The sequence below is a fragment of the Dendrobates tinctorius genome, unplaced genomic scaffold (assembly GCF_039654945.1).
Source record: "Dendrobates tinctorius isolate UK_male_01 unplaced genomic scaffold, ASM3965494v1 ptg000030l, whole genome shotgun sequence".
Classification (NCBI taxonomy): domain Eukaryota; kingdom Metazoa; phylum Chordata; class Amphibia; order Anura; family Dendrobatidae; genus Dendrobates; species Dendrobates tinctorius.
This window is the reverse complement of record NW_027361698.1, coordinates 27,989,410-28,016,235: the sequence shown is the minus strand read 5'-3', so window position 1 is coordinate 28,016,235 and position 26,826 is coordinate 27,989,410. Positions and strand designations below refer to the sequence as shown.

The 26,826-nt window shown below is 43.1% G+C and overlaps 1 protein-coding gene across 1 annotated transcript; it reads left to right on the top strand.

Moving 5' to 3' along the window:
- Positions 1–316: 316 nt before the first annotated feature.
- HADH (hydroxyacyl-CoA dehydrogenase) lies at positions 317–26,007 on the top strand. The gene is made up of 8 exons (XM_073571988.1): positions 317–507; positions 10,589–10,717; positions 12,481–12,638; positions 14,352–14,478; positions 15,674–15,763; positions 15,896–15,968; positions 25,058–25,174; positions 25,682–26,007. Exons 1-8 carry the CDS (start codon positions 391–393, stop codon positions 25,798–25,800), a joined length of 930 nt encoding a protein of 309 aa, XP_073428089.1. The 5' UTR covers positions 317–390; the 3' UTR covers positions 25,801–26,007.
- The last annotated feature ends 819 nt before the right edge of the window (positions 26,008–26,826 follow it).

The window sequence follows — 26,826 nt, the reverse complement described above, 5'->3', positions numbered from 1 at the left end:
TGCTCCCCCTGCCCCCTCTTCATCCTTACAGACTGCTCCCCCTGCCCCCTCTTCATCCTTACAGACTGCTCCCCCTGCCCCCTCTTCATCCTTACAGACTGTTCCCCTGCCCCCTCTACATCCTTACAGACTGCTCCCCCTGACCCATCTTCATCCTTACAGACTCCTCCCCCTGACCCATCTTCATCCTTACAGACTACTCCTACTGTCCCACCACAGCTCTCACGGAGTTGAGTTCTAGTCAGAGCAGAGCAGTACTTGGCCCCTCCCCGTTTGGACACATGACTCGGTTCTCTCCTATAGCCTCCGTCCCCGGCGCCCCGTTCTGACGTCACTCGCTGTCAGTAGTCTCAGGTGCGTGTCCTTCAGCCCCTAGCAGCACGAGCAGACATGGCCTCCTCCAGCCGGCAGCTGATAGCGAGATGTATGTCCACCGCCGCTAAGAAGCTGAACATCAAGCATGTGACGGTGATCGGAGGAGGCCTGATGGGAGCCGGGATAGCGCAGGTGAGTCATGTGACCGGGGTGCTGTGCCCTGCGCCATGTGACACTGGCGATCTATGGTGCGGGTGCCCCTTGTACCCAGGGTGTAAGGGGCAGAGCCGGCATCGGAAAGCTCGGGGTGTGTTCACACTGCAGATCTCCTCGGCATGCTGTGTCATTGGTTATTGCCTTGTGATGCAGACTCCAGTACACGGGGGGCTGCCGGGACGGAGGAGGCAGCACACTGGGTGACATGGCTCTTATATAGTGGGGGCGCCCCTCCCCCACTGTCACTAGAGGCCATGCCAGGCTGGGGTTATTGGCACAAGGTCTGGTCTAAAATCGCACCATTCATGTACAGAAAACTTGGCGAGTGTGGGATGGAAATGGTTCTTCCCCAACACCGCTCACTTTTTAAGTGGTGGCAATTATTTTTTTTTTTCTGAAAACCTTTGCCAATGTGTTCTGGGCCAAAAAAAAATGTTTTATAAACTTTTTTTTTTGTTTGCACTTTCTGAATAGAATGTATCGTGAGCAGACTCGTTGTCCCACTGACGCCCGATGTAATAATGAAGTGCTATCAGGTGTGCGTGAGATAGGAAACGTCAAGTCCCGGGGCTGGGGGCTGTCATGTATGGTCAAGTCTAGAGATGGCGCTGCTGGGCATAAATGAGGCAAAGGCATCCATGTCCCTAGAGGTGCAGAGTGTGCAAGATTGAAGTTAAAGTTCTTGCCCATGAATATGTATCTTTCTATGGGCCATCAATATCTCATTGGGGGGATGCGTCCCCCCGCCGATCAGCGGTACCTGTGCCAGCTGAAAGATCTCAGAGGCAGCGTGCATGAGCTTTGGGGTGTTGTGCCACTCCAGCTACTTTTCTAATGCTGGAGTGGTGCTTTAAATCTAAGTCCCCGATGTCTTTGGGGTGTGTGGGTGTTTTTTTGTTCAGTGCCACTACGATTCCCCTTCACTGTCTTGTGAGAGCAGGCTCTGACTTGACGGAAGGCAGAAATTGTGTCGAGCGCAACGCCAGGTCTATGAGGCTTGAACGAGGCTCTTGTAGACTTGTATTGTAAAGTGACCTCCGGTGCCCCATGAAACAATGCAACTGTGGGCAGGTCATCTGTCGCCGGAGAGCAAACAGAGCATCTGCTCAAACAGATGAAAAAGCCAGACGAGGAGTATGAGACGGGGCAGGCGACTTACATTTAAACTCAAGCGGTGCAATAAAAAAACCCGCCATCATGGTTCTTTAAACAAACATCAGTAAAGTAGCAGTTAACAGTTTTGCTGGATATGATTTCCTTTTCTTGCTGTGCAAGGTTGTCCTCCCCAAGTATTCAGTTTGAGGCAACAAAGGGTAAATAGATCTTCATCAAAGTTTGGCAGCTGGCATTGGTACTAGTGATGATAATGTTTGTTATACTGAAGACTTCCATGCCTGAGCTTTAAGACTCGTCAATAAGTTACACAACCTTTTGGTATCTTGGCCTGTGGCTTGGTGAAACTGGAACTTTTCTGGCCTATGTGTCCTGAAGGAGATAGACTGATTAATGCAAAGAACACTCTGCCTACAGTGAAACATGGTGGTGGTTCAGTGATTCTCTGGGGCTGCTTTGCTTCATCTGTCACTAGAAACCTGCAGCATGTGGATGGTAAGATGGAATCAATAAAGTATCCCGAAATATTGGGAATAAAACATAATTTCTTCTGCGAGGAAGCTGAAGCTTGGGTGTTACTGCACCTTCTGTAACAGAGGACAGTGATCCCAAGTGTACTTTAATGTCCACCAAGGCTTGGTTTCAGAAAGTCCTGGAGAGCACATCAGTCTCTTGACTTGAGAGCCATAGAAAATATTTGAAGAAAATGGTTGTAGGTTGCAAGGCCAAGAATATGGGTGAACTGTAAATGATTACTAATGAGCAATGTCATAAGATTCCGCAGGAACACTGGCAGAGGCTGGTGTCTGGTTATGCATCACACTTGCAGCAAGTCGCAACAGTCAGAAGTGCTGCAAGTGGTAAAGAAACTTAAGGGGTTGAATTCTACTCCAAAAGTTTTTTAAACTGTTCATCTCCATGTCTGTTACCAATCCTTATTGCGTGGCTGCATTTACATACTTTTGCCGTTTCCTGCACTGCTTCCCTCATCAAGTGACTATGACCTGTCTGTCGGCTCACAAGCGTTCTGTGTGTGGACCAGAGGTCGCCTTCTCAATGTAAGGCCATGTTCACACATTGAGTATTTTATCTCAGTATTTGTAAGCCAAAACCAGGAGAGGAACAATCAGAGGAAAATATAATAAATAGGTCACCACTTCTGGATTCCTCATCCACTTCTGGTTTTAGCTTACAAATACTGAATGTATGAACGTAGCCTTAGGCTGGGATCACACATGCGAGAAACTCAGACGAGCCTCGCATGATAATACCCGGCACTGCCGCCGGTACTCGGATCGGAGCGTGTGGCCACATAGCAATACATGCAGCCGCACGTTCCGCTCCTGAGTGTCGGCAGCAGTTCCGGGTATTAACATGCGAGACTCTCAGAGTTACTCTCATGTGTGATCCCGGCCTTAGTTTGAGACTCGGAACATGGCTGTCATAGACATACGTTAAAGGGACTAAGTCTACTGTCAGCCATGAAGTCAGACCTGCAGTCACTTGAAGGTTGGGGGCTGAGAGGAATGTAGCAGCGCTGGAGACAGCAGAAGACGGTGACCAGTAAGTATATCAATGCCCTCAGGACACCCTGAGGTGGGTTGTCTGTGTTTTCCTCCTTTAAAGTTGAATTTGGAGAATAATCTTGTTGTGTTGAGCTATTTACATTGCAGTAAACAAGAACAAACAGCAGGAAGCGCAGACATCTGTTACTTAATTTGCAGTAGTAGTTGCATAAGTTTGATTGCCAAACTGTGATTGTGGATGACTTCACAAACGCCCCTCTCCCATTCTCTGACCACAACCTTCTTCATTCTCTATTAAGAACTGCCATCCCGCTCAGGTCACCCCCACTTTCCACACTTATAGAAATATATGGGCCATTAACATCCAGGAACTTATGAAGAACTTGCAGTCATCATTGACCCTAATCTCATGTCCTGACTCTACACTGAAACACTTCAAAGTGCTTTGGATGAAGCAGCTCCTCCTATACATAGAACTCGGCACAGACGGCGACAACCCTGGCACACCCTGCAAACACGTTTCCTACAGCGGTGCTCCAGGTGTGCTGAACGTTTGTGGAGAAAATCCAGTCTACCCGAAGAGTTCATCCATTATAAGTTTATGCTTAAAACATTCATCCACTCAATGCCGACTTTTATTCCCCATTGACTTGCATTGGGGTCGGGTTTCGGACGAAACTCCGACTTTTTTTTGCACTAGTCGGACCAGTTTCATCTGAAACAAATTTTGTTTCATGAAACCCGATCCGACCAAAGTCGCTCAACTCTACTTAAAACCTACAACACTGCCCTTCACCTCTCCAAACCTATTTCAACACTCTCAAACACCTCGCTATCCAATAACCCGAAACATCGCTGACACTTTTCATTCCCTATTCAACCCAAGAGTGCAGCCCCCAACCATGGATCTCCGAGCTGACGATCTGGCCAGTTAATTCAAAGAAAAAAATTGACCATATCCGACAGGAAATTACCTCCCAATCCCCTCATACCATGCACTCTCCTCCCTCCCGCACTGCATCTAGCTCACTCTCTGATTTTGAACCAGTCTCAGAAGAAGTAATCAGGCTCCTTGCATCTTCTCGGCCTACTACTTGCACCAGTGACCCTACTCCAAGTGTAATAATATATGGACAGAGGGCACAACTGTTATGTATGGGAAACCGAGGAGGAAAAAGACTACATGCTAAGTCTCAGAAAACCAGAGAAGTTGGTAACTATGCAGGTTGCAGATCCCTGATCTTAACCGCACAACTAGCAGCAGTCGTGGAGCGTTCCTACGATGGTCCTAGATGCCTCGTCACAACCGGAGAACTACATAAGCCTAAAGCAGGAAAAGAGGAAAACTAACTGCCCCAGAGCAGACCCCAAAGGAAAGACAGCCCCCCACATGTATTGACGGTGAAACAAGATGAAAATACAAACAAAGGCAGGAAAATAGGCTGAGCAAACGATGGGGCCCGGCTAACTAAAAAGGACAGAAAAGGAAAGACACTGTCTGCAATCTGCCAAAAATAACCTACAAAAATATTGTCCAACACTTCTGATAGCAAAATTAACCCTGAAGTCACTAGACTTCTAAACCTATATCAGCACTCTGAAATATTCTGAGACAGAGCAAAAAAGAGGCCAATCTAATAAGGGACAAAAAGCAGATTGGCAAATACTGATTAATAGGAGTGGAATTTCGGCATGGCCCCAGCAGGGGCACACTGACAACACCACAAAAAACTGAATTGACCAACAAGCGCAAGTGTGAACAATAGCAAAAAACAAACTTAACTTGAAAAGACTGGAAGAGAGCTGAAGTCCAGCACCCGGATAGGGCGTCGGCTGTCTTATATCCAGTGTGATACTCCAGAGATCCAATCGTTAGCTTCCTCATCAGGTGGCAGATCACTACCACTTAAACCAACCGCACTACCTCCTGTCACCACCAGAGGGAGAACGGAAGGGGAACTCTCAACTGGTGGAGCAGAAAATGAGTTCATGACACACAGCCAAATTTGTCAAAAGTGGGTTCACCAAAGATATATTCAAAGATACATCATGCAAAAAACAAAAAGGAAAAGCAATATATCTACATATGGTAACTCCACAGAAATGTAAAAAGAGTAAATTTTATTTATACATCAATATCTGACACATACACAATACAGCAAAAGACATTAAAAACAGATTAAAAGATGCAGGAAAATTGCAATCATCTCAAATCATGAAATAACGATATGATGATACTCCCACAGGAGAAAAACCCCACATAACAATGAGTAAGTATCAAACAAGACACCTCTACATATTGGATATCACAAACAATATATATAAAGTAGTGTAGTCATACATGGACCAAAAGGTCTGTGTATGTGAGGTGTAAAAAAAAAAAAAAAAAAAAACGCTATTCACAGCACCATATGAGCCCCCCCCCAAAAAAAATTAACAGGGCAAAAAGAGCCCACACAATAATTCAATACCTGACCCAGAAAGGAAAGCTTATAGACCCTGTAGATGCATGGGGGCCAAGCGATATTCAGCATGAAAGTGTAATGCCAAAAAATGCTGGAAGCAGCTGGTGGGGTAGGGGAGGGGGGGGAGCAAGGCCTTCGCATTTAGTGAACCAAAGAAGCCAAACAAAAAACAAGTGTGGGATTGCACTTTTTTCCAATTTCACCTCACTTGGAATCTTTTTCCCATTTTTTTATTGCACGACATGGTAAAACCAATGGTATCGTTCAAAAGTAAAACTCGTCCCGCAAAAATAAGCCCTCACATGGCCATATTGACGGAAAAATAAAAAAGTTATGGCTCTGGAAAGAAGGGGAGCGAAAAACCGAAAACAGCTCCGGTCATGAAGGGGTTAAAGGGTTCTGAATACTCTCCGTACCCACAGTATGTCACATGTGCTTTGTTTGGCTAATACTTACCTGTGCAATCTAATGTGGCCATTATACTAGATAAACAATGTTTGGATAGTGAAAGCGGTTTAGCTGTCATAGCAGTGATATGTTCATCCTGAAACTACCGGTTTCATCCTGTGTGCTGAACGCTCACGATGTGTTGGCTCGTCTGGTGTCCATGGCGACACGTCTATCCAGAGTCGTTCCGGACACTCCCCCTTCAATGACGCCCTCCAATCTAGGTGGTCTGGGGGTGGAGTTACCCGGGTTGGTGTGTGACATGGTTTCCTGGACGCCGCACTTGTCACACTACCCGGGAGCGTCGCCAAGCACTTAACCACGTGGGGTGTTTACTCCCACTGACATTCTATTGGCACTCCCTCTCGTGTAGCTGAAGACCAATCGTGCAGCAGGGGCGTGTCCTACTGGTCATTACACTCAATACCGGACAAAGGGGGCATATAAAAGAGGTAGTTATTATAAACAGCTACCAATAAAGTAACATGCTGGGCGGTCAGGTGCTTGTTTTGTAGTCTGCCTGGGATAATCCCCTCTGAAACTGGAAGTAACTCCCATTCACCATATGTGTTTAATTATTTCATGTCTTGTGGTTTATTGGAAACCTATATAAAAATGACCTTTGGAACACTTATCCATACCCCCTCTGAGGAAGCTGACGCAGCGAAACATGCATAAGGCTAGTTTCACACCAGCGTTTTGAGGCCCAGCGTACGCTCGCTGAGAAGCCCTGCCGCGCCTCCTCCGGTCAGCTCTGCCTATGGGCGCATGACGTTGCACGCGACCTGCGTACCCTATCTTTAGCATTGGGTACGCAGGCCGTGCGCAGGTATGCATTTGCCGGCGCATGCGTCCTCCTGACAGTGCGCCAAACGCATCGTGTTGCATTTTGATGCGGCTGGCGCACCGTCAAAAGGACGCATGCGCCGACAAATGCATACCTGCGCACAGCCTGTGTACCCAATGCCAGGTCACATGCAGCGTCATTCGCCCATTGGTGGAGCTGACCGGAGGAGGCGAGCCAGGGGGCGGAGCTTCACGGCGAGTGTGCGCTGCGCCTCAAAATGCTGGTGTGAAACTAGCCTAAGAGGGAACAGTGGTAAATATGTTAACTCGGTCTAGGTGCTTTTTGTGAGTTCTGTGCAGGATGTTCTGTATTTTGGATTGGTATGGCATGGCACTAGCATACACTTATTTTAGCCTGATTGTCTTTTCATTTGATTTTTTTTTTTTTGGTTACTTGTTCTGTGTCCCCCCACATCTCTAACTGGTGTGCTACATTGGCTGACTTTCTCTAACTTGAGGTGTTTTGAGCCGTAATTTTATACTTGCATATATGCAGTGCATACGTTTCCACAAATCAGCAAGTGTATATATGTGTGTGTAAAAAATATATTTATGCAAATATTGTTAAATTAATCATACACCATAATTTTATGTGCTAGTGTATCTATTTGTTTCCATATAATAGAATGATTACCACTCTTGTCTTTGTAGGTTTTCCCCTTCTGTATCTGTTTTTTGATCTAATCTTTATTATGCAAAGTATAAAAACATTTCATTACTCTTATATTACATACTAGCTGAAGAGCCCGGCGTTGCCTGGGCATAGTAACCAACTGTGGTTAGTTATAACAAATTATAATGATTATATTGCACATAAAAACATTTCTCATCATATAGTCAACACTACAGATTTGCCTACACAAATTAACTAAGCGATTACCCAAGTATTGATAGTATTTTATTTTCAACTCATTCAAGATTTTTGTTTTTTCCTTTCGGTGCAAAGATGAGCAGATTTTTGTCAGTTCCAACTCTTGAACAGACCACGTAAAGTTGACCATGAGAAAAGCATGGGGATTGCAAATCGATCCCTACTACTTTCAAGGACTGTTCCTGAGCATTGTTAATGGACATTGCAAATAGCAGTTAAACTGGAAACTGGAGGCGTTTAAAATCAAAAAACAAATCAGATGGAATGAGTGGAATTTTTGGAATGAAAATGTTCTGTCCTTTGGCACATCCTGTTTCTGAGCTGTGTATCTAACCCTATCCTGTGTGAAAATGTCTGCTGAGCTGTAAATCTAATCCTATCGTGTGATACTGTCTGCTGAGCTGTAAATCTAATCCTATCGTGTGATACTGACTGCAAAGCCATATATCTAATCCTACTCTGTGTGATACTGTCTGCTGAGCCGTGTATCTATTCCTATCCTGTGTGATACTGACTGCTGAGCTGTGTATCTAATCCTATTCTGTGTGATACTGGGCTCCCCCTGCAGTCTGTGTCAGAGGGTGGTGTGTGTTGGCACGGTAATAAATTGTTATTTCCAGCTTTACAGAAGGACGATAACACTATAGAAATGATAAGAATAATAGGCCAAATTGTTTGGTGAATTGGAACGCGCGGGGTTAAAATTTCGCCCTACAACATAGCCTATGACGCTCTTGGGGTCCAGACGTGTGGCTGACGCTGCGACGGTGCAGATGCCAATCCCGGACATACATACAGTTGTGGCCAAAAGTATTGACACCCCTGCAATTCTGTCAGATAATACTCAGTTTCTTCCTGAAAATGATTACAAACACAAATTCTCTGGTATTATTATCTTCATTTAATTTGTCTTAAATGAAAAAACACAAAAGAGAATGAAGCAAAACATTGATCATTTCACACACAACTCCAAAAATGGGCCAGACAAAAGTATTGGCAACCTTTAGCCAAAATAACTGCGACCAACCGCTTCCGGTAACCATCAATGAGTTTCTTACAATGCTCTGCTGGAATTTTACACCAGTCTTCTTTGGCAAACTGCTCCAGGTCCCTGATATTTGAAGGGTGCCTTCTCCAACCTGCCATTTTTAGATCTCTCCACAGGTGTTCTATGGGATTCAGGTGTAGACTCATTGCTGGCCACCTTAGAAGTCTCCAGTGCTTTCTCTCAAACCATTTTCTAGTGCTTTTTGAAGTGTGTTTTGGGTCATTGTCCTGCAGGGAGACCCAGCTTTCTCACACTGGGCCCTACATTATGTTGCAAAATTTGTTGGTAGTCTTCAGACTTCATAATGCCATGCACATGGTCAAGCAGTCCAGTGCCAGAGGCAGCAAAGCAACCCCAAAACATCAGGGAACCTCCACCATGTTTGACTGTAGGGACCGTGTTCTTTTCTTTGCCTGTTTTTTTTCTCCTGTAAACTCTTATGTTGATGCCTTTGCTGAAAAAGCTCTACTTTTGTCTCATCTGACCAGAGAACATTCTTCCAAAACGTTTTAGGCTTTTTCAGGTAAGTTTTGGCAAACTCCAGCCTGGCTTTTTTATGTCTCAGGGTAAGAAGTGGGGTCGCACGGTAGACACAGGAACATTCAGGTCTTTGGAGATGGACTTGTAGCCTTGAGATTGTGAGGAAGCATGAGAAATTTGGTTTCTCAAGTTCTCAGACAGTTCTTTGGTCTTCTTTCTTTTCTCCATGCTCAATGTGGTACACACAAGGACACAGGACAGAGGTTGAGTCAACTTTAATCCATGTCAACTGGCTTCAAGTGTGATTTAGTTATTGCCAACACCTGTTAGGTGCCACAGGTAAGTTACAGGTGCTGCTAATTACACAAATTAGAGAAGCATCACATGATTTTTCGAACAGTGCTAATACTTTTGTCCACCCTCTTTTTTATGTTTGGTGTGGAATTATATCCAATTTGGCTTTAGGAAAATTCTTTTTGTGTTTTTTCATTTAAGACAAATTAAATGAAGATAAAAATACCAAAGAATTTGTGTTTGCAATCATTTTCAGGAAGAAACTGAGTATTATCTGACAGAATTGCAGGGGTGTCAATACTTTTGGCCACAACACACACATACACACATACACACACACTCAGCTTTATATATTAGATTTGTGTGTTTGGGCATTTCAATTGTGGTGGTATTCAAGATGGTACAGGTTATGAATGGAGACGTTTTAAAGATTCTCACTTAGATCTGAGTGTAAATTCCACTCATGATAAATCTCCCTCAGTGCTGACATCACCTCATCACGTTCTGACATCATTTAGAAATGTAGGAGATGAGGACTAGGCCCTGGCCCATCATGACCGCACAGATGCGGCTGCTTCTGACGGGTCAGGTTAATGTTTAGTTCAGTCTGTGCTGCTGACCTTGACAATACCCTACATTACCGGCTTGTTTTGTTTCTAGACTTTAACTCTGGTGTAAAGTCATCACTGATTGTGTAATGGAGGTCAGTCTTGTCCTCCCTGAATTTCCCATTTGAAGGGATGAAAAAAATGGCACTTGAGGTGGTAGAAGATGAGGTGTGGATTTTTGGGATGTGTCTAAGAGCATATATCCATGCTGGTTTTAGGGTGTCCAACACATTTTCAAATGCTTTAATTTTATGCAATTTTTTTTTTTAATGCTAAGTTTGTGGTCATTAACCATTGTGCCTTCAATATGTAATGATAAAGTTGCTGATGTTTGGAGGCCTTCTGCATTTCATCTGCAGGTGGCTGCAGCAACCGGACACACTGTTGTCTTGGTGGACCAGACTGATGACATCTTGAAGAAATCTGCCAAAAGTATTGAAGACAGCTTGAAAAGAGTCACCAAGAAGATGTTTGCGGACAAGCCTGAGGTGACATGATGGTATCTTATTCTACCTTAACATATCCTCCTCAATATGAGGGCTCTAGAAATTGACTTAAGGCTCCAAGAAAAATCTCATCTAACAGCGTGTATTCATAAGGAATTTCTTGTTATCCCGTTCTAATAGCATCAGGTTAAAGGACAGACCTTCATTTTTCTTTGCCAGATGACTTGTAGCTTTTGAATGACTCGTCCATTTTACTATATTATGTACGTAAAAATTTAAGTGCAGTGAAAAATAAATGCAAGTCTCCATTGTTTTTTCACTTTCACCAAGTAGTAATGTCTGAGCCCTAAACTGAGCTTCTCTCTGATTTATGACCACATCAAAGTAAAGATGACATTTTGTGAGATCATAAGTCAGCTAGGAGGAGCTTCAGCTTTTGTGCTGTCGTCATAAAGAGTAAAGCTGGAGTCACACATAGCGACTCACCAGCGATCCTGACAACGATATCAACTTGTCAGGATCGCTGGTGAGTCGCTATGTGATCACTGGTGAGCTGTCACAGACGGCTTCACCAGCGATCAGCACAGCGACACCGAGTGCGCGGCTTTGCTGTGTTCGTTAGTTACCAGCGCGCTGATGCAGGGAGCTGGTAACTAACGTACACATCGGGTATCTAAGGGACGCACGTCCCTTGGATACCCGATGTGTATGTTAGTTACCAGCAGATCTCTGGTCTCCCGCCTGTCACACGCAGCGATGTGTGCTGGCCAATGGGAGACCAGCGACAAAAGAAATGTCCAGCGGTTTCCTACAGCGATCCCGGCAGGGGGGCTGATCGCTGTCACACACAGCGATCTCGCTGGTGAGATCGCTGTTGTGTCACAAAACTTGTGACTCGGCAGCGATCTCGCTAGCGAGATCGCTATGTGTGAAGGGGGCCCTAACACAAAGGCGATGGAAGGTAAACTACATGTGGAGGTGGTCATCAGGACCTCCATAGAAATCTGTGTGCATAATTTCCATCATACTTTGATAATAGTTCAAAAGATGTCTATTGGAATCCTGGGGACTATAGGGCTAACTCAATTTTAGTCGAAAATTACAGGCTTTATATTTAATAGTATTAAAGTCTGTAAAGCACAAATTAACATGCAGCGTATTATATTACCTTACAATACAGTGTTGGGCTATCAGACCCCTACATCTGGTATAATCTGAAGTATGACACTTGTCCATTGTTAGGCCTCCTTCTTGCTTTAGCAACCTTTGCCACCCTTTGCTTCTTATGTCAGCATTTCTACTGCCACAGCAAAATCAATCTACTTTTATCAAACTTCTCACATGCCACTGTTCCTCCTGACAGCGGCATCTAAGGGGGTTAAAGTGCTGGGATCAGAACTAGCTGAGGTCCCAGCACATACAGCAGGAAGGCGGCCATATTTTACAGCCGGCTCCTGCTACAGATTGCATGGGCACTACTCCTGGGTTGTAACTTTATGGTGGATTGTGGTACACTGCTTGCAATCTGGACGTGTACTTGCTTCCATTTGCAGGAAGGGGTTAATTGTTTGCTTTATATAAATTTGTGCTAAACATCTATAGTAGAGTGAGGGGCTTAGGGCGTATATACAGCATAGCCATCTGTAGACCATGAAGTTCTCACCCGCCACAGTGGTGACTAATATTCGCCAGTGCAGCAGCCCTTGGCACAGACCACCATTACAACTAGCAAGGTTGGTACATTATGAAGAGCCACTCTTGTGTAGATCCAGTGTAACTTGTTGCCCCCTTTACCTCTTTTTCAGGCCGCATCACAGTTCATCACGAAAACCCTGTCAAACTTCAGCACTAGCACAGACCCAGCGGCCGTTGTGCACAGCACTGATCTGGTGGTGGAAGCCATAATTGAGAACTTGGAAGTGAAACGTGAACTATTCAAGAGACTTGATAAATTTGCACCAGAGTAGGGCACACTTAATGGTTATTTAATCCTCTTTTGCCAGTATTACTATGTACGTGTTGTAAAAGGATCTCTAAAGTGGAGCACCGATACAGTACACGAAGCTTCCTTTCCTCCATGTACATTAGTGTTGCAATTCTCGCTAAGCTGGTTCAGTAGTGACTCGCTTATCACAGGCGTCCGCTGGCACATAGCGTTATGTGGGTCTGCTCTAACCCATAGGAGCCAATGTAATGTACTGATGCTGCTGGTCCTCCATGCTGCGGCATAATGCTGTGGTTTGGGAAGGGGACAGTTTGTTTTCAGATGTGTAAGGTAGCGTACCCATCAGTCTTTATTTTACTATCTGATATATCCTTAAAGGACCACATCAGCATTTATTTTTCCTTTTTTAGCTTTTAGAAGTAATTTAAGTTCCATGATTCTAGTCTTAACTCCTTCACTCCGCAGCCCATTTTCGTTTGTTTTTTGCTCCCCTTCTTCCCAGAGCCATAACTTTAAAAAAAAAACTCCATCAATATGGCCGTGTGAGGGCTTGTTTGTGGGACAAGTTGTACTTTTTAACAACGCCACTTGGAACTCAAATTTTCTTGTACACCAAGTGTGGTAAAATTGCAAAAAAGGGCTGCGGAAATGCTCACTTGCTCTAGCAATTCCATAATGACAACAGCAGGGGTCTGCTGCAGACCCCAAGTTGTCATATCAACCCATCGACGACCCGTGGTCATGTGACACATGCATCCAGCGCGATCGTGTTAAACGAGGCTGTCGGAGATTGACAGCAGTATTTAACAGGATGGATCACAATTCCACATGCGGCTGTTAGGGGCACATGTCAGCAGTTCAAATCAGCTGACATGTACCAGGAAAGATGTGGGTTCGGCACCGGAGCCCATGTGAAAGGTGGATATGTACAGCACATGTCATAAAGGGGTTAAGCTCATCATCCTACCTGCTGTTCTCAACACTGCTAGGTAGTTTTCTTTAACGTGTGACCTGTCAGATCACTGCAGTATTTGCTGGGGGGAGGTCACTACTCATAAGTCTGAAGGCCAGATCGACGCTCTTATAAACGTACATTAGGCGCCTGTTACCGTTCCCGCTGACTCTGTCAATCATGTTGTAGCCACGGAGTGGTGCTTTAAGAGGATGGTTGTAAGGGTTTCCCCTGCACAGTGCATTAAGGTACCTTATAGCAAAGCTGCTTCTACATTTCTTCTAGTTCATTTTTTCTTCATGCAGCACTACCACATTTCTAATGTTACTTATATGCAGTCATACCCACATTAATTAATCGCTTGACTTAAATGGCATATGCCCTAAATAGCACTCACATGTTACTAATGGCACTTAGAGAATAATTTCCCATAGTTGCTCTTCATTAATTTAACCAAAAGTTGGTGTAGGCCTTTTGGATATAGTGGTTCAGTTTAACTTTATTTCCAGACTGCTATCTGGCAGCATTTTGGCACCTATTTCATCTGATGTCAGACCCCTAGATCCAATGAGAAATTTTTGAATTGTGGCCAAAATACATAATTAAAATGTCTATTTAGCGGTCATTGAGTTGTGGAAAAATAGAATCTCTATAGTAGTAAGAAAACTGGATAGCAAGCACTGGACTTTGTTGAATGACCATTGCCCCTCATACTGTAAAGAAGCTGTGTCTCTTGGATAGATATCTGACGGATCCTAACCGGTCTTCATTTCTTGCAGGCACACCATATTCGCCAGCAACACCTCTTCATTGGCAATCACTGACATAGCCAACTCCACAACTAGGCAGGACCGGTTCGGAGGGCTGCATTTCTTTAATCCAGTACCATTGATGAAGCTGATGGAGGTGGGCGCTTTGACTTAAATGTACCGTATTTTTCAGACTATAAGATGCACCGGAACTTAAAATGTAGCTAGATTTTAGAGGAGGAAATTAGGGGAAAAAAAACTGAAGCAAAAAATGTGGTCAGTGCTGTACTTAATATAGCCTGCCTTGGCCAGTATGGTCCCCCTCATCCCTGCCTTGGCCAATATGGTCCCATCAGAAAAGATTAAAAAAACAAACCATTACACTAGCCTTCCTCCGCTCCCTCGCAAGTGCCCTCCTCCGGTGCCAGCAGCTGCTTAATGCTTGTAAGCAGCATATGGCAGGGACGTCATGCGCTGCTCACAAGCAGAGCACAGCTGCTGGATTACTCACCGGGACTGTTCATCACAGTGAGTATTCATTGCTCTTCAGTTTTCTCGCAGCGTCAGCCGGAGCCTTCCTGCTGCTGCACGTGGTCATGTTTGCCGACACTTAAGAGAAATTCATAATCTAAATATTCATTTCTCTTAAGGATCGGCACACGTGACCGCCGGCTGCAGCAGGAAGGCTCTGGCTGATACTGCACACTACTGGAGAGCGATGAAAACTCGCTGCTCTCTGCAATGAACAGTCCTGGTGAGGATTCCGGCAGCTGTGCTCTGCTTGTGAGCAGCGCATGACGTCTCTGCCATACGCTGCTTACAAGCATTAAGCGGCTGCTGGCATTGGAGCAGGACACTGCGACTGCGAGGGAGCGGTGGAAGGTAAGTGTAATGGTTTTTTTTTTTTTTTTTCTATTCTGATGGGACCATGCATACCAGGAATGGGATGGGACCAACCTTATCAGGATGCCAAAAAGAAATTAATATTCATTGTCCTGCACGTCCATGCAGTGAATTTTCATTTCTCTTAGCAGTGGGCACAGGAGTTAGCCAGAGCTGCCAGCTCCTGCCTCTGTAACCTGCTGCTCCGCTGAAACCGCTCCCTGCCAGAGCAGGGTACATCCGGACTATAAGACTCCACATTTTGGGAGGAAAAAAGTGCGTCTTGTAGTCCGAAAAATACGGTATGCATTGGGTACAATGGAAAAGTGGTGTACACAGTAAGCAACAGAATGCCAGTAAGCAATGTTATATACTGTATATGTGTGTTGCACACTAAAGTTAGGAAAATTATTTTCTGTCACACACTTATACTAAAGCATTTAATTTTTTTTCCTCTTTGCCCCTTCCAGGTTATTAAGACACCAATGACCAGCCAAACAACTTTTGATTCTCTCATTGACTTCAGTAAAGCACTTGGAAAGACTCCGGTGTCATGTAAGGTAAATTGTACTGCTACCAGATAAGGGTTTTTGCTTTGTTTTTTTTCCCGAGGTATTTATTGCAGATTGTAGTAACTTTACCGTCCTCATATGCACATATTTGGACTAAAATGAATATTCCTTCCTACTCAGGACACCCCTGGCTTTATTGTTAATCGCCTTCTGGTACCATACCTAATGGAATCTGTGCGTCTTCATGAAAGAGGTAGGTCGCTGGGCTGCAGCATATCCACAGACCTGAAAATCAACCCAGGAAATGAACAGACCCATGAAATGCAAAAGTTGTCCATAATTGTGTTTGTGATATTACGGGTTTCTTCATAATCCTGCTGACGAACAGAGTAAACCTCATTGGACTCAGTACATCTTGTGTTAAATGTGAAACAAACCAAAGATCTAACCACGTTGTTATCAGCAGGCAAAAACCAACTTGAGGATACTCTCTAAAGTGGTTCGCCACTATTTTAAACCCTTAACGACCAGAGGTATTTTTGGTTTTGCATCTTCATTTTTTGTTTCCCTTCTTCCCAGAGACTCAACCTTTTTTTATTTTGTTTGGTCAAAACGGCCATGTGAGGGCTTGTGTGTGTTTTGTTTTGTGGGACCGGTTGTACTTTTGAGCAAAGCGATTGGTTTTACCATGACGTGTACTTGAACCCAGGAAAAAGATTCCAAGCGTGGTGAAATTTTAAAAAAGTGCAATCCCACAGTGTCCCCCCAACCCCCCCTCCCCTTCATGTTCACTAAATGCTAAAACTCGCCGGTCATTACGATTCCACGCACGGCTGTTAAAGGCACACGTCAACATCGGAGCCCACATCAAAGGGAGGGAGGCTGGCATTGGCATACTATCTTGTCCGATGTCTCTGTTCATTCTACCTCCAGAAAATCAGAATAGAAAGTGATCAAAATATGTTATGAGCCAGAAAATGGTACCAATAAAAGCGTCGACTCGTCCTGCAAAAAAATAAATCTTCACATGACTGTGTTGGCCGAAACATGGAAAAATTATAGCTCTCAAAATATAGTTCTTTTGCAACACAGCGTTTTATTGTGTGACAGCAGCCAAACAAAAACCCGATATAAATCTGTAATTGCACCGACCCAACGAATAAAGTTGCCTAATCATTTATACCACACGAGGAACGGCATAAAAAATAAAACCAATTCTTCAGCTGCTGTTTTGTTCATTCTGCCTCCCAAACATCGCAGTAAGGCTCGGCGCACATTTATTCTGCGCTGAGTGCTTATACCGGGGTTTCCGGGTAAATCTGACTGGAGGTACTGTGAATGCTGTCTGGTGTATGATCCCCGAAAAATAGTTTTGTAATTTTGATGTAAAAATGAGAAATTGCTGATCAAATTTTAACCCTTCTAACTTCCTACCAAAAAATTGGGTTTCAAAAATGATGCATATGTAAAGTATCAAATTTTGGAATAAATTCATGGACTTCAGTGCGCTGCTAGACAAATTCACTATATGTCATCCCCTGAGGAAGAAGTGGTATACACTTTGAAACGCGTTGGGAAATAAACAGTTAATCTTTCTCATAACCTGGATTAGTGAATTTGTCTAGCAGCGCACTGAAGTCCATGAATTTATTCCAAAATTTGAAGCTTTAAGCGGTCACAGAGCTGACCCTTGGACGTGCAGCAAACAGACTACTGATCCTATATGCCTGAACCTCTCCTGAAAAGGGTGAGTACATTCTAAATCATTCTTTTAATAATAACCCGGATAAGACCCTATTGCGCTTTTTTTGTTCCTTAGTTTGATTGCATATGTAAAGTAGAATCATAGAATCGTAGAGTTGGAAGGGACCTCCTGGGCCATCTGGTCCAACCCCCTGCTCAAAGCAGGATTCGCTAAATCATCCCAGTCAGATGTCTGTCCAGCCTCTGTTTGAAGACTTCCATTGAAGGAGAACTCACCACTTCTCGTGGCAGCCTGTTCCACTCATTGATCACTCTAACTGTCAAAAAGTTTTTTCTAATATCTAATCTGTGTCTCTTCCCATTCAGTTTCATCCCATTGCTTCTAGTCTTTCCTTGTGCAAATGAGAATAAAGTTGATCCTTCTACAATGTGACAGCCCTTTAGATATTTGTAGACAGCTATTAAGTCTCCTCTCAGTCTTCTCTTTTGCAAACTAAACATTCCCAAATCCTGCAACCTTTCCTCATAAGACAGGGTTTGCAGACCGGTCACCATTCTGGTCGCTCTTTTCTGAACTTGCTCCAGTTTGTTGATGTCTTTTTTAAAATGTGGTGCCCAAAACTGGACACAATATTCTAGATGAGGTCTGACCAAAGAGGAGTAGAGGGAAATAATGACTTCACGTGATCTAGACTGTATGCTTCTGTTAATACATCCTAGAATTGCATTTGCCTTTTTTGCTGCTGCATCACACTGTTGACTCATATTCAGTCTGTGATCTATTAGTATACCCAAGTCTTTTTCACATGTGCTGTCACTTAGCCCTATTCCTCCCATTCTATATATGCTTTTTTCATTTTTATTGCCCAGATGTAGTACTTTGCATTTCTCCCTGTTAAAAACCATTCTGTTAGTTGCTGCCCACTTCTCCAGTTTATTTAAATCTTTTTGAATCCTCTCTCTCTCTTCTCTAGTATTAGCTATCCCTCCTAGCTTTGTGTCATCAGCAAATTTAATCAGTTTACCCTCAATTCCTTCATCTAAATCGTTGATAAAGATGTTGAACAATACAGGGCCCAGGACAGAGCCCTGTGGTACCCCACTTGAGACATTCTTCCAACTGGATGTGCAGCCATTTACGACCACTCTTTGGGTCCGATCACTAAGCCAGTTATGAATCCACCTAACAGTTGCCTTGTCCATTCCATACTTAGTCATTTTTTCAATAAGGATTGTATGAGAGACTTTGTCAAATGCTTTGCTGAAGTCAAGATATACTATATCTACAGCATTTCCTTGATCCACCCAATCAGTAATACCATCATAGAAGGAAATTAAATTAGTCTGACATGACTTATTAGTTACAAACCCATGCTGACTCTGTTTAATCACTTCATTCTTATCCAGGTATTGACATACATGTTGTTTAATAATTTGTTCAAAGATCTTTCCTGGTATAGAAGTCAGACTCACCGGCCTATAGTTGCCTGGGTCCACCTTCTTCCCCTTTTTGAAGATAGGAACAACATTTGCTCTTCTCCAGTCTTCTGGCACTTCTCCTGTTCTCCAAGAATTTTCAAAGATTATGGAGAGGGGTTCAAAAATTTCTTCTGCTATCTCCTTCAGTACTCTGGGATGTAATTCATCTGGACCTGGAGACTTGAATTCATTTAGGTTAGCTAAGTGTTTCCTCACTATCTTTCTGTTTATAGATGGATTCTTCTATTCCCTTAATAGGACAGTGAATAACAGTTGATGTTGCATTTCCTTTCTGAGAGAAAACAGATGCAAAATAGGAATTTAAAAGTTCAGCCTTCTCAACATCCTGTCTTACCATTTCATCATTTTCATCCTGTAAAAATCCTATAGCATCTTTGACTTTTCTTTTACTTTTGATATATCCCCAAAATCCTTTATTATTGCTTTTGACATCTCTTGCAAGCCTCAGTTCATTTTCAGCTTTAGCTAATCTGATTTGTGCCCTGCAGGTTCTGCAGACAGCATTATATTCTTCTTTAGATATGCCTCCCTCTTTCCATTTTATAAACATTTTTTTCTTCCTTTTTAGCATGTGCTTAAGTTCTGTGTTCATCCATCCTGGTTTCCTTAAATGCTTCCTATTCTTCCCTCTTTTCGGAATTGTTAACAACTGTGCTTTGAGAATTTCATTTTTCAAGATTTCCCATCCTTCCTGGACATTTTTGTTTTTAAGGATATCCAGCCATTGGATCCCTCCAATTCTCTTTCTGAATCCCTTAAAATCTGCCTTTCTGAAATCTAACCTTGACGTCTGAGTCTTCACAGGTCTTCCACCTCTAGTAATCCAAAATTCTAAAATAGCATGGTCGCTACCTCCTAGGGTCCCAGCCACTTTTACCTCCTCAACCATTTCCTCCCTGTTTATAAGGATTAGATCCAAGGTTGCAGTTCCCCTTGTTTTCTCCCTTACCTTTTGGAAGATAAAGTTGTCAGCAAGAGAGGATAAGAATTTCCTTGACCTGTTAGTTTTGCCTGAGAGAGCTTCCCAACAAATGTCTGGATAGTTGAAATCTCCCATGACAACTATGTCATATTTCTTGGAGAACTTGGCCATCTGATGCATAAAGAGTTCATCTATATCTTCGGCTTGCACAGGCGGCCTGTAGTAAATGCCTACAATGGTGTCCTTTCCATTGTTCTGTCCTTGTATTCTTACCCAAACAGTTTCCACAGAACTCCCAGTCTCTGAAGCTTCAATCTCTGTGCAGATATACGCGTTTCGAACATACAATGCGACACCCCCTCCTCGTTTATCAAGTCTGTTTCTTGCAAATAAGTTGTATCCTTCTAGTCTTGTATTCCAATCATGTGTATTGTCCCACCAAGTTTCAGTGATGCCAATGACATCATATTTCTGTTCCTGTGTTAGTAGTTCCAATTCTCCTTGTTTGTTGCCCATGCTTTGTGCATTAGTATAGAAACATTTTAGTTTGTGATTGGTTTCTCTTTCTCCAATATTTTTATTAATTAGATTCTTTCGTCTTTGTTCTTCCTTTCCACTTCTAATAGCAGAGTTCTCAATAGCATTTGTCAGGTGTATGGCTTTTTCTGGTCTTTTGCTTCCCTTCCCATGTTGTTCTAGTTTAAAGCTCTCCTTACAAGTGTAGCAAGGCGACTTCCAAATACATGCTTTCCAGTCTTCGTAAGGTGCACCCCATCTCTAGCAAGTAGTCCATCGTATAAGTAGTTCACTCCGTGATCCAGAAATCCAAATCGTTGCTGACGGCACCATCGACGTAGCCAGTTGTTCACCTGCAGAATCTTATTCCACCTCCTTGTTCCATGGCCATCCACTGGGAGGATGGAAGAGAAGACCACCTGCGCTCCCAGTTCTTTCACTTTCTTGCCTAAGTCTTCAAAGTCTCTGCAGATGATTTCCAGGTCGTTTCTTGCGGTGTCATTTGTCCCCACATGTAGTAGCAGGAATGGGTAGTCATCTGTAGGTCTGAAGAGTCCTGATATCCTGTCAGACACATCTTTAATTTTTGCACCTGGAAGACAGCACATTTCTCTTGTAGTTATATCCGGTCTGCAGATAGCGGCCTCTGTTCCTCTCAGCAGGGAATCCCCCATGACCACCACTCTCCGTTTCTTCTTCACAACATTTTTCTTTCTCCATCCAGGAGGACTCTGAGGGCGTACAAGGTTGCTGTTTGTTGGCAAAGTCTTATCCTGATGTATTTCTTCATCGTTTTCCTGAGTTAGAGCCTGGTACTGGTTCCTGAGCAGTATGGGTGCTGACTGCCTCCTGATCCTCCTGCTTCTCTGGGTCACATGTCTCCATTCCTCTGTTTCTTCAGGTGCACTTCGAATTTCTTCTCTTTCTGTAACATGAAGAGATAATTCTGCTCTGTCCAAGAACTCTTCACCTTCCTTAATGATCTTCAACGTAGCTAACCTCTCTTCGAGATTTTGCAACTTTTCCTCCAACAGGGACACAAGCTTGCATTTGTGGCATGTGAAGTTTGGCTTTTCCACTGGTAAATCTGTGAACATGTAGCAAGAAATGCAGCTCACCAAATGGCTCCTGGCCTCTTCCATCTTGAGATTTCTTAAAAACGATGAAAGATGAGCCAAATCGGCGCGCGGTTTTTCCAATTTCCTCTTTTCAGCTGCAACGGCCAAAACCCAGTGATCGTTGAGCTCGCGGAGACTCTTCACTTATCCCAGAAGGCACTGGGAATATGCAAATGATCTCCTCAAGACTCTTCCCCTGGAGTAGACATGTTGGAAATGTTATTTATTAACACTTTTGTGTGACATAACTCTGGTTTAAGGGCATTAGAATTAAAATGACATTTTGAAAATTTTTGCCAAATTTCCAATATCTTCAAAAACGCAAGGTCATGTCAAACAAATTTTACTGCTATTTTGCAGTACAGTTTGTCAGACAAAAAGTGTTCGAATCAGCGGGATCGGTTACAGCGTTTCAGTGTTACTACACAATCATTGCGAGGTGTAGTTTATAAAATGGGACACTTGTTGGGGGATTCTGCTCTTCTGTGACCTCAGGGGCTCTCCCAGTGGATCATGGCTCCTGCAAACCATAACCACAATCTGCATAATAATATGGCACTCCTTCCCTTATCAGCTTTCCACTGTGCCTTTAATAGTTCCCAATTACATGTAGGGTATTGGCACAATCAGGAGAAATTGCACTACAAACTGGTAGGTCCTTTTCCCCTCCATCAGCCGTTCTAAAAATTATCCTTGGAGTTAAAACACTTCAGGGGAAAAAATATAATCATTCACTGCCCAATGGTGTAAAATTCTGAAGCACAAGTGGTGTCAACATGCTCACTGCACTCTTGATGAATTCATTGGGGGTGTACGGTCATTTGTAAAATGGATTCACTTATGGGGGAGGGCTTCTGTTCTGGCACCCCAGAGTCTCTGCCAATGTGACATGACGCCCTCAAACAATTCCATCAAAATCTGAACCCCCAATATGGCGCTCCTTCTCTTCTGCGCTCTGCACTGTGCCTCAAAAGTCGTTTTTGTCCACATGAGTTACTTGCATACTCAGAAGAAAATGAACTCTATAAATTGCGTAACATTGTCCTATTATCCCTCTTTGAAAATTTAAAAACTTGAGTCCAAAGCAACATTATAGGGGCAAAAATTGTCTTTTTTTCCATTTACTCAACCCAATGTTATACAATTCTAGATGAATTCCTTGAGATGTAGTTCCCAAAATGGGGGTGGAGGAGTGTCTGCTGTTCTGACATGGCAAGGGCTCTTCAAATGTGACATGGCAGCCACAATGTATTCCTTCCAAAATTGAGCTCTAGAACTCAGTTGGTGCTTCTTCCCTTCCGAGCCCTGCCGTTTGCCCAAACAGTGGTTTTCCATTACATATGGTTTACTTTTTGGTCTCAATTGGTAGGATATTTAGCCTGGATAGGAAGGTGAAAACCAGTTTTTTTTGTTTTTTTTGGGGGGGGTGAAGGCGCATGGGAGATTGTAGGAGCCTGTAGGTGTAGTGATGGTGTGGTTACGGTAGCTGCCTGGGTGACCAGACTTCCTTGAATTTGTAACAGGTGCCTTTTAGACCTTCTTCTTTCTGCAGCTTTAAGGACCTCGGTGCTGATTCATACAGTTGTGGCTAAAAGTATTGACACCCCTGCAATTTTGACAGATAATACTCCGTTTCTTCCTGAAAATGATTGCAAACACAAATTCTTTGGTATCATTATCTTCATTTAATTTGTCTTAAATGAAAAAACACAAGAGAATGAAGCAAAAAGCAAAACATTGATCATTTCACACAACTCCAAAAATGGGCCAGACAAAAGTATTGGCACCCTCAGCCTAATACTTGGTTGCACAACCTTTAGCCAAAATAACTGCGACCAACCGCTTCCGGTAACCATCAATGAGTTTCTTACAATGCTCTGCTGGAATTTTAGACCATTCTTCTTTGGCAAACTGCTCCAGGTCCCTGATATTAGAAGGGTGCCTTCTCCAAACTGCCATTTTTAGATCTCTCCACAGGTGTTCTATGGGATTCAGGTCTGGACTCATTGCTGGCCACCTTGAAGTCTCCAGTGCTTTCTTTCAAACCATTTTCTAGTGCTTTTTGAAGTGTGTTTGGGTCATTGTCCTGCTGGAAGACCCATGACCTCTGAGGGAGACCCAGCTTTCTCACACTTGGCTCTACACTATGCTGCAAAATTTGTTGGTAGTCTTCAGACTTCATAATGCCATGCTCAAGGTCAAGCAGTCCAGTGCCAGAGGCAGCAAAGCAACCCCAAAACATCAGGGAACCTCTGCCATGTTTGACTGTAGGGACCGTGTTTTTTTTTTTTTTTCTTTGAATGACTCTTTTTTTCTCCTGTAAACTCTATGTTGATGCCTTTGCCCAAAAAGCTCTACTTTTGTCTCATCTGACCAGAGAACATTCTTCCAAAACGTTTTAGGCTTTTTCAGGTACGTTTTGGCAAACTCCAGCCTGGCTTTTTTATGTCTCAGGGTAAGAAGTGGGGTCTTCCTGGGTCTCCTACCATACAGTCCCTTTTCATTCAGACGCCGACGGATAGTTCGGGTTGACACTGTTGTACCCTCGGACTGCAGGGCAGCTTGAACTTGTTTGGATGTTAGTCGAGGTTCTTTATCCAACATCCGCACAATCTTGCGTTGAAATCTCTTGTCAATTTTTCTTTTCCATCCACATCTAGGGAGGTTAGCCACAGTGCCATGGGCTTTAAACTCCTTGATGACACTGCGCACGGAAGACACAGGAACATTCAGGTCTTTGGAGATGGACTTGTAGCCTTGAGATTGCTCATGCTTCCTCACAATTTGGTTTCTCAAGTTCTCAGGCAGTTCTTTGGTCTTCTTTTCTCCATGCTCAATGTGGTACACACAAGGACACAGGGCAGAGGTTGAGTCAACTTTAATCCATGTCAACTGGCTGCAAGTGTGATTTAGTTATTGCCAACACCTGTTAGGTGCCACAGGTAAGTTACAGGTGCTGTTAATTACACAAATTAGAGAAGCATCACGATTTTTCGAACAGTGCCAATACTTTTGTCCACCCTCTTTTTTTATGTTTGTTGTGGAATTATATCCAATTTGGCTTTAGGACAATTCTTTTTGTCTTTTTTCATTTAAGACAAATAAAGATAATACCAAAGAATTTGGGTTTGCAATAATTTTCAGGAAGAAACTTGAGTATTTGACAAAATTGCAGGGGTGTCAATACTTTTGGCCACATCTGTATATTGCCCAATGAAGAAATGATTGCAGATTAATTGACCATGTGGCCACACAATTGCAACATGTGAACCTAAAGGCTGAACCATTCCATGTTAGTTTTAAACTTTGAGTAACCGCCACTTCTTTTTATTTCATAAAACAATAGTACATGTGATCAACTTCCATACATGTTGTCAGAAATCTGCTTCTTTGTCTTCCTGGACTGTCCATTAATTTCCAAAATTCACATTACTCTGGTAAAACCTGTGTTCAGTGAAGACAGAAATTACACTAATGAGCTAGGAGGTGGTGGTTTTACTAATGGACTACGTAGATGGGATGGTGGAGGAGCTTTTCCCTCCTGATCACTTGCAGTCCAACCAAACGTTTTCTTGTTTTCAGGTCATGCATCTAAGGAAGATATTGATGTCGCAATGAAATTGGGAGCCGGTTACCCAATGGGTCCTTTTGAACTCCTGGACTACGTTGGTCTTGACACCAGTAAATACATCATGGATGGTAGGGCCAGACGTAATTTTACCAAATATTGTGATAGATTTGGGTGACTCTTCTTTCAGGTTTTTTTTTTTTTTTTTTTTACTTTGCCGGTTAAGTGTATTTGTTCACCAACTACTCAGTGTATTCTTGATTCCTTTTATAGCTTTGTTACATAGTATTCCACCCTGTTTAACAGAACAAAAGTTGATCATTGGATGCTTGAATGTAAATCCTCGTTGTCTCATTGATTTAGCTGCTTGCTTTGGGCAGCGGATTGGGTTTATTCCGTCTCTCATTCAGGTTTACATGCCCCAAAGTAGGCCGGCATTGTGCACTTGGACAGCTTTCAGTCTTTAAGCTCTGATTCATTTCATATCTGTAAATGATGGTGGAATAATAGACACAAAAAAATCCCATACACTGTAGTTCAGCCGATTTTGTATCATCTTGAATTCTATTAATATGAGAGAGAGAGAGAGAGAGAGAGAGATATAATTTTTTTTTTTTTTTTTCTCTTCATCAACACAGGTTGGCACCAGATGGAACCTGAAAACCCCCTTTTTGCCCCCTGTGAATTGCTCAATAAGCTGGTTGCTGAGAACAAACTGGGAAAGAAAACCGGAGAAGGATTTTATAAATACAGATAATTTGCCTGGCTGCACTGCAGATCTATATTTTTATAGTCTCTCTTACTATACGATTGCTACGACTGTTCTGTTCTACACTGCGGTTTTCTCAGCACATATTGACTCTCTGGTGCCTTAGCGCAACAATTCTTTATCATCCCAGTCCTTTTGTACAGACATTTCTGAACATCATAACTATGCTGGATTCAATAAAAATTATGAATGTGATTCTGTTCTGATTTACTTGAATCTGAAAGTTACCAAAACTGAGCGACCAATTGGGAACTGATGTCATAACTTTTTTTTTTTTCCAAAATTGTAAGAATGGATGTTAATGAAAGGAGAGGCGGGCTGCTATCGGGGAGGACTACTTGGAAGGGCAAAGTCTGGATTGGGTGAAGTGTAAAACTATGGCCATCTTTTGGTCTCATTTAGATGTCTGTGATTTTTGACCAACTGTCTGTTTTTAATGTACAATAATTTTGTTCAGTTTTTGTTGATAATCACTCTTTAAAAAAAAAAAAAAAAAAAAAATACTGTTCACCTGCTTATCTATAAAAAAAACTGATGTCTTAATTGGTTTATTTCTTTGTCTCACCTTATAGTGGGGTTTCCACTTTTACTGATACTCGGTATGCGATTCAGGCAAAATCACCAACGCAACCACCCACCATAACGAGGCAGAGGAAGACACTTTTTGTACTCCATTTGGCATCTGCTCTGGTGGTCTCCATCTTTTTAGGCGTGCACTGATCTGGGGTCGATCACACTTGTGCTCTATAAAGACTCTTAAAACGATGGAAAAACATGTAAATCAACAGCCGCGGAGATACCATCACATGTTTCTCAACGCAAGCAATGACTAGCCAGGTCTTTCACCGGGAAGGAACAACCACGGGAAGGGCAGTCTCCAATGAAGGAAACCACCTAAGCCAAAACATGGTATCCATCCACAGACAGCTGTTTTGGGGTATTGCCCCTCATCAGTGTGGAGTAGGAAACTGGCTAGTAGGAGCAATGCCTAGTAAAAGACTGTGAAAATGAGGA

What these genes read in the sequence shown, in the direction of transcription:
- HADH (XM_073571988.1), top strand. Translation starts at nt 391, where the DNA reads ATGGCCTCCTCCAGCCGGCAGCTGATAGCGAGATGTATGTCCACCGCC. An exon ending in CTTGATAAATTTGCACCAGA is followed by an intron (nt 12,639 to 14,351) that starts GTAGGGCACACT and finishes CATTTCTTGCAG; the next exon opens with GCACACCATATTCGCCAGCA. An exon ending in CAGTAAATACATCATGGATG is followed by an intron (nt 25,175 to 25,681) that starts GTAGGGCCAGAC and finishes TCATCAACACAG; the next exon opens with GTTGGCACCAGATGGAACCT.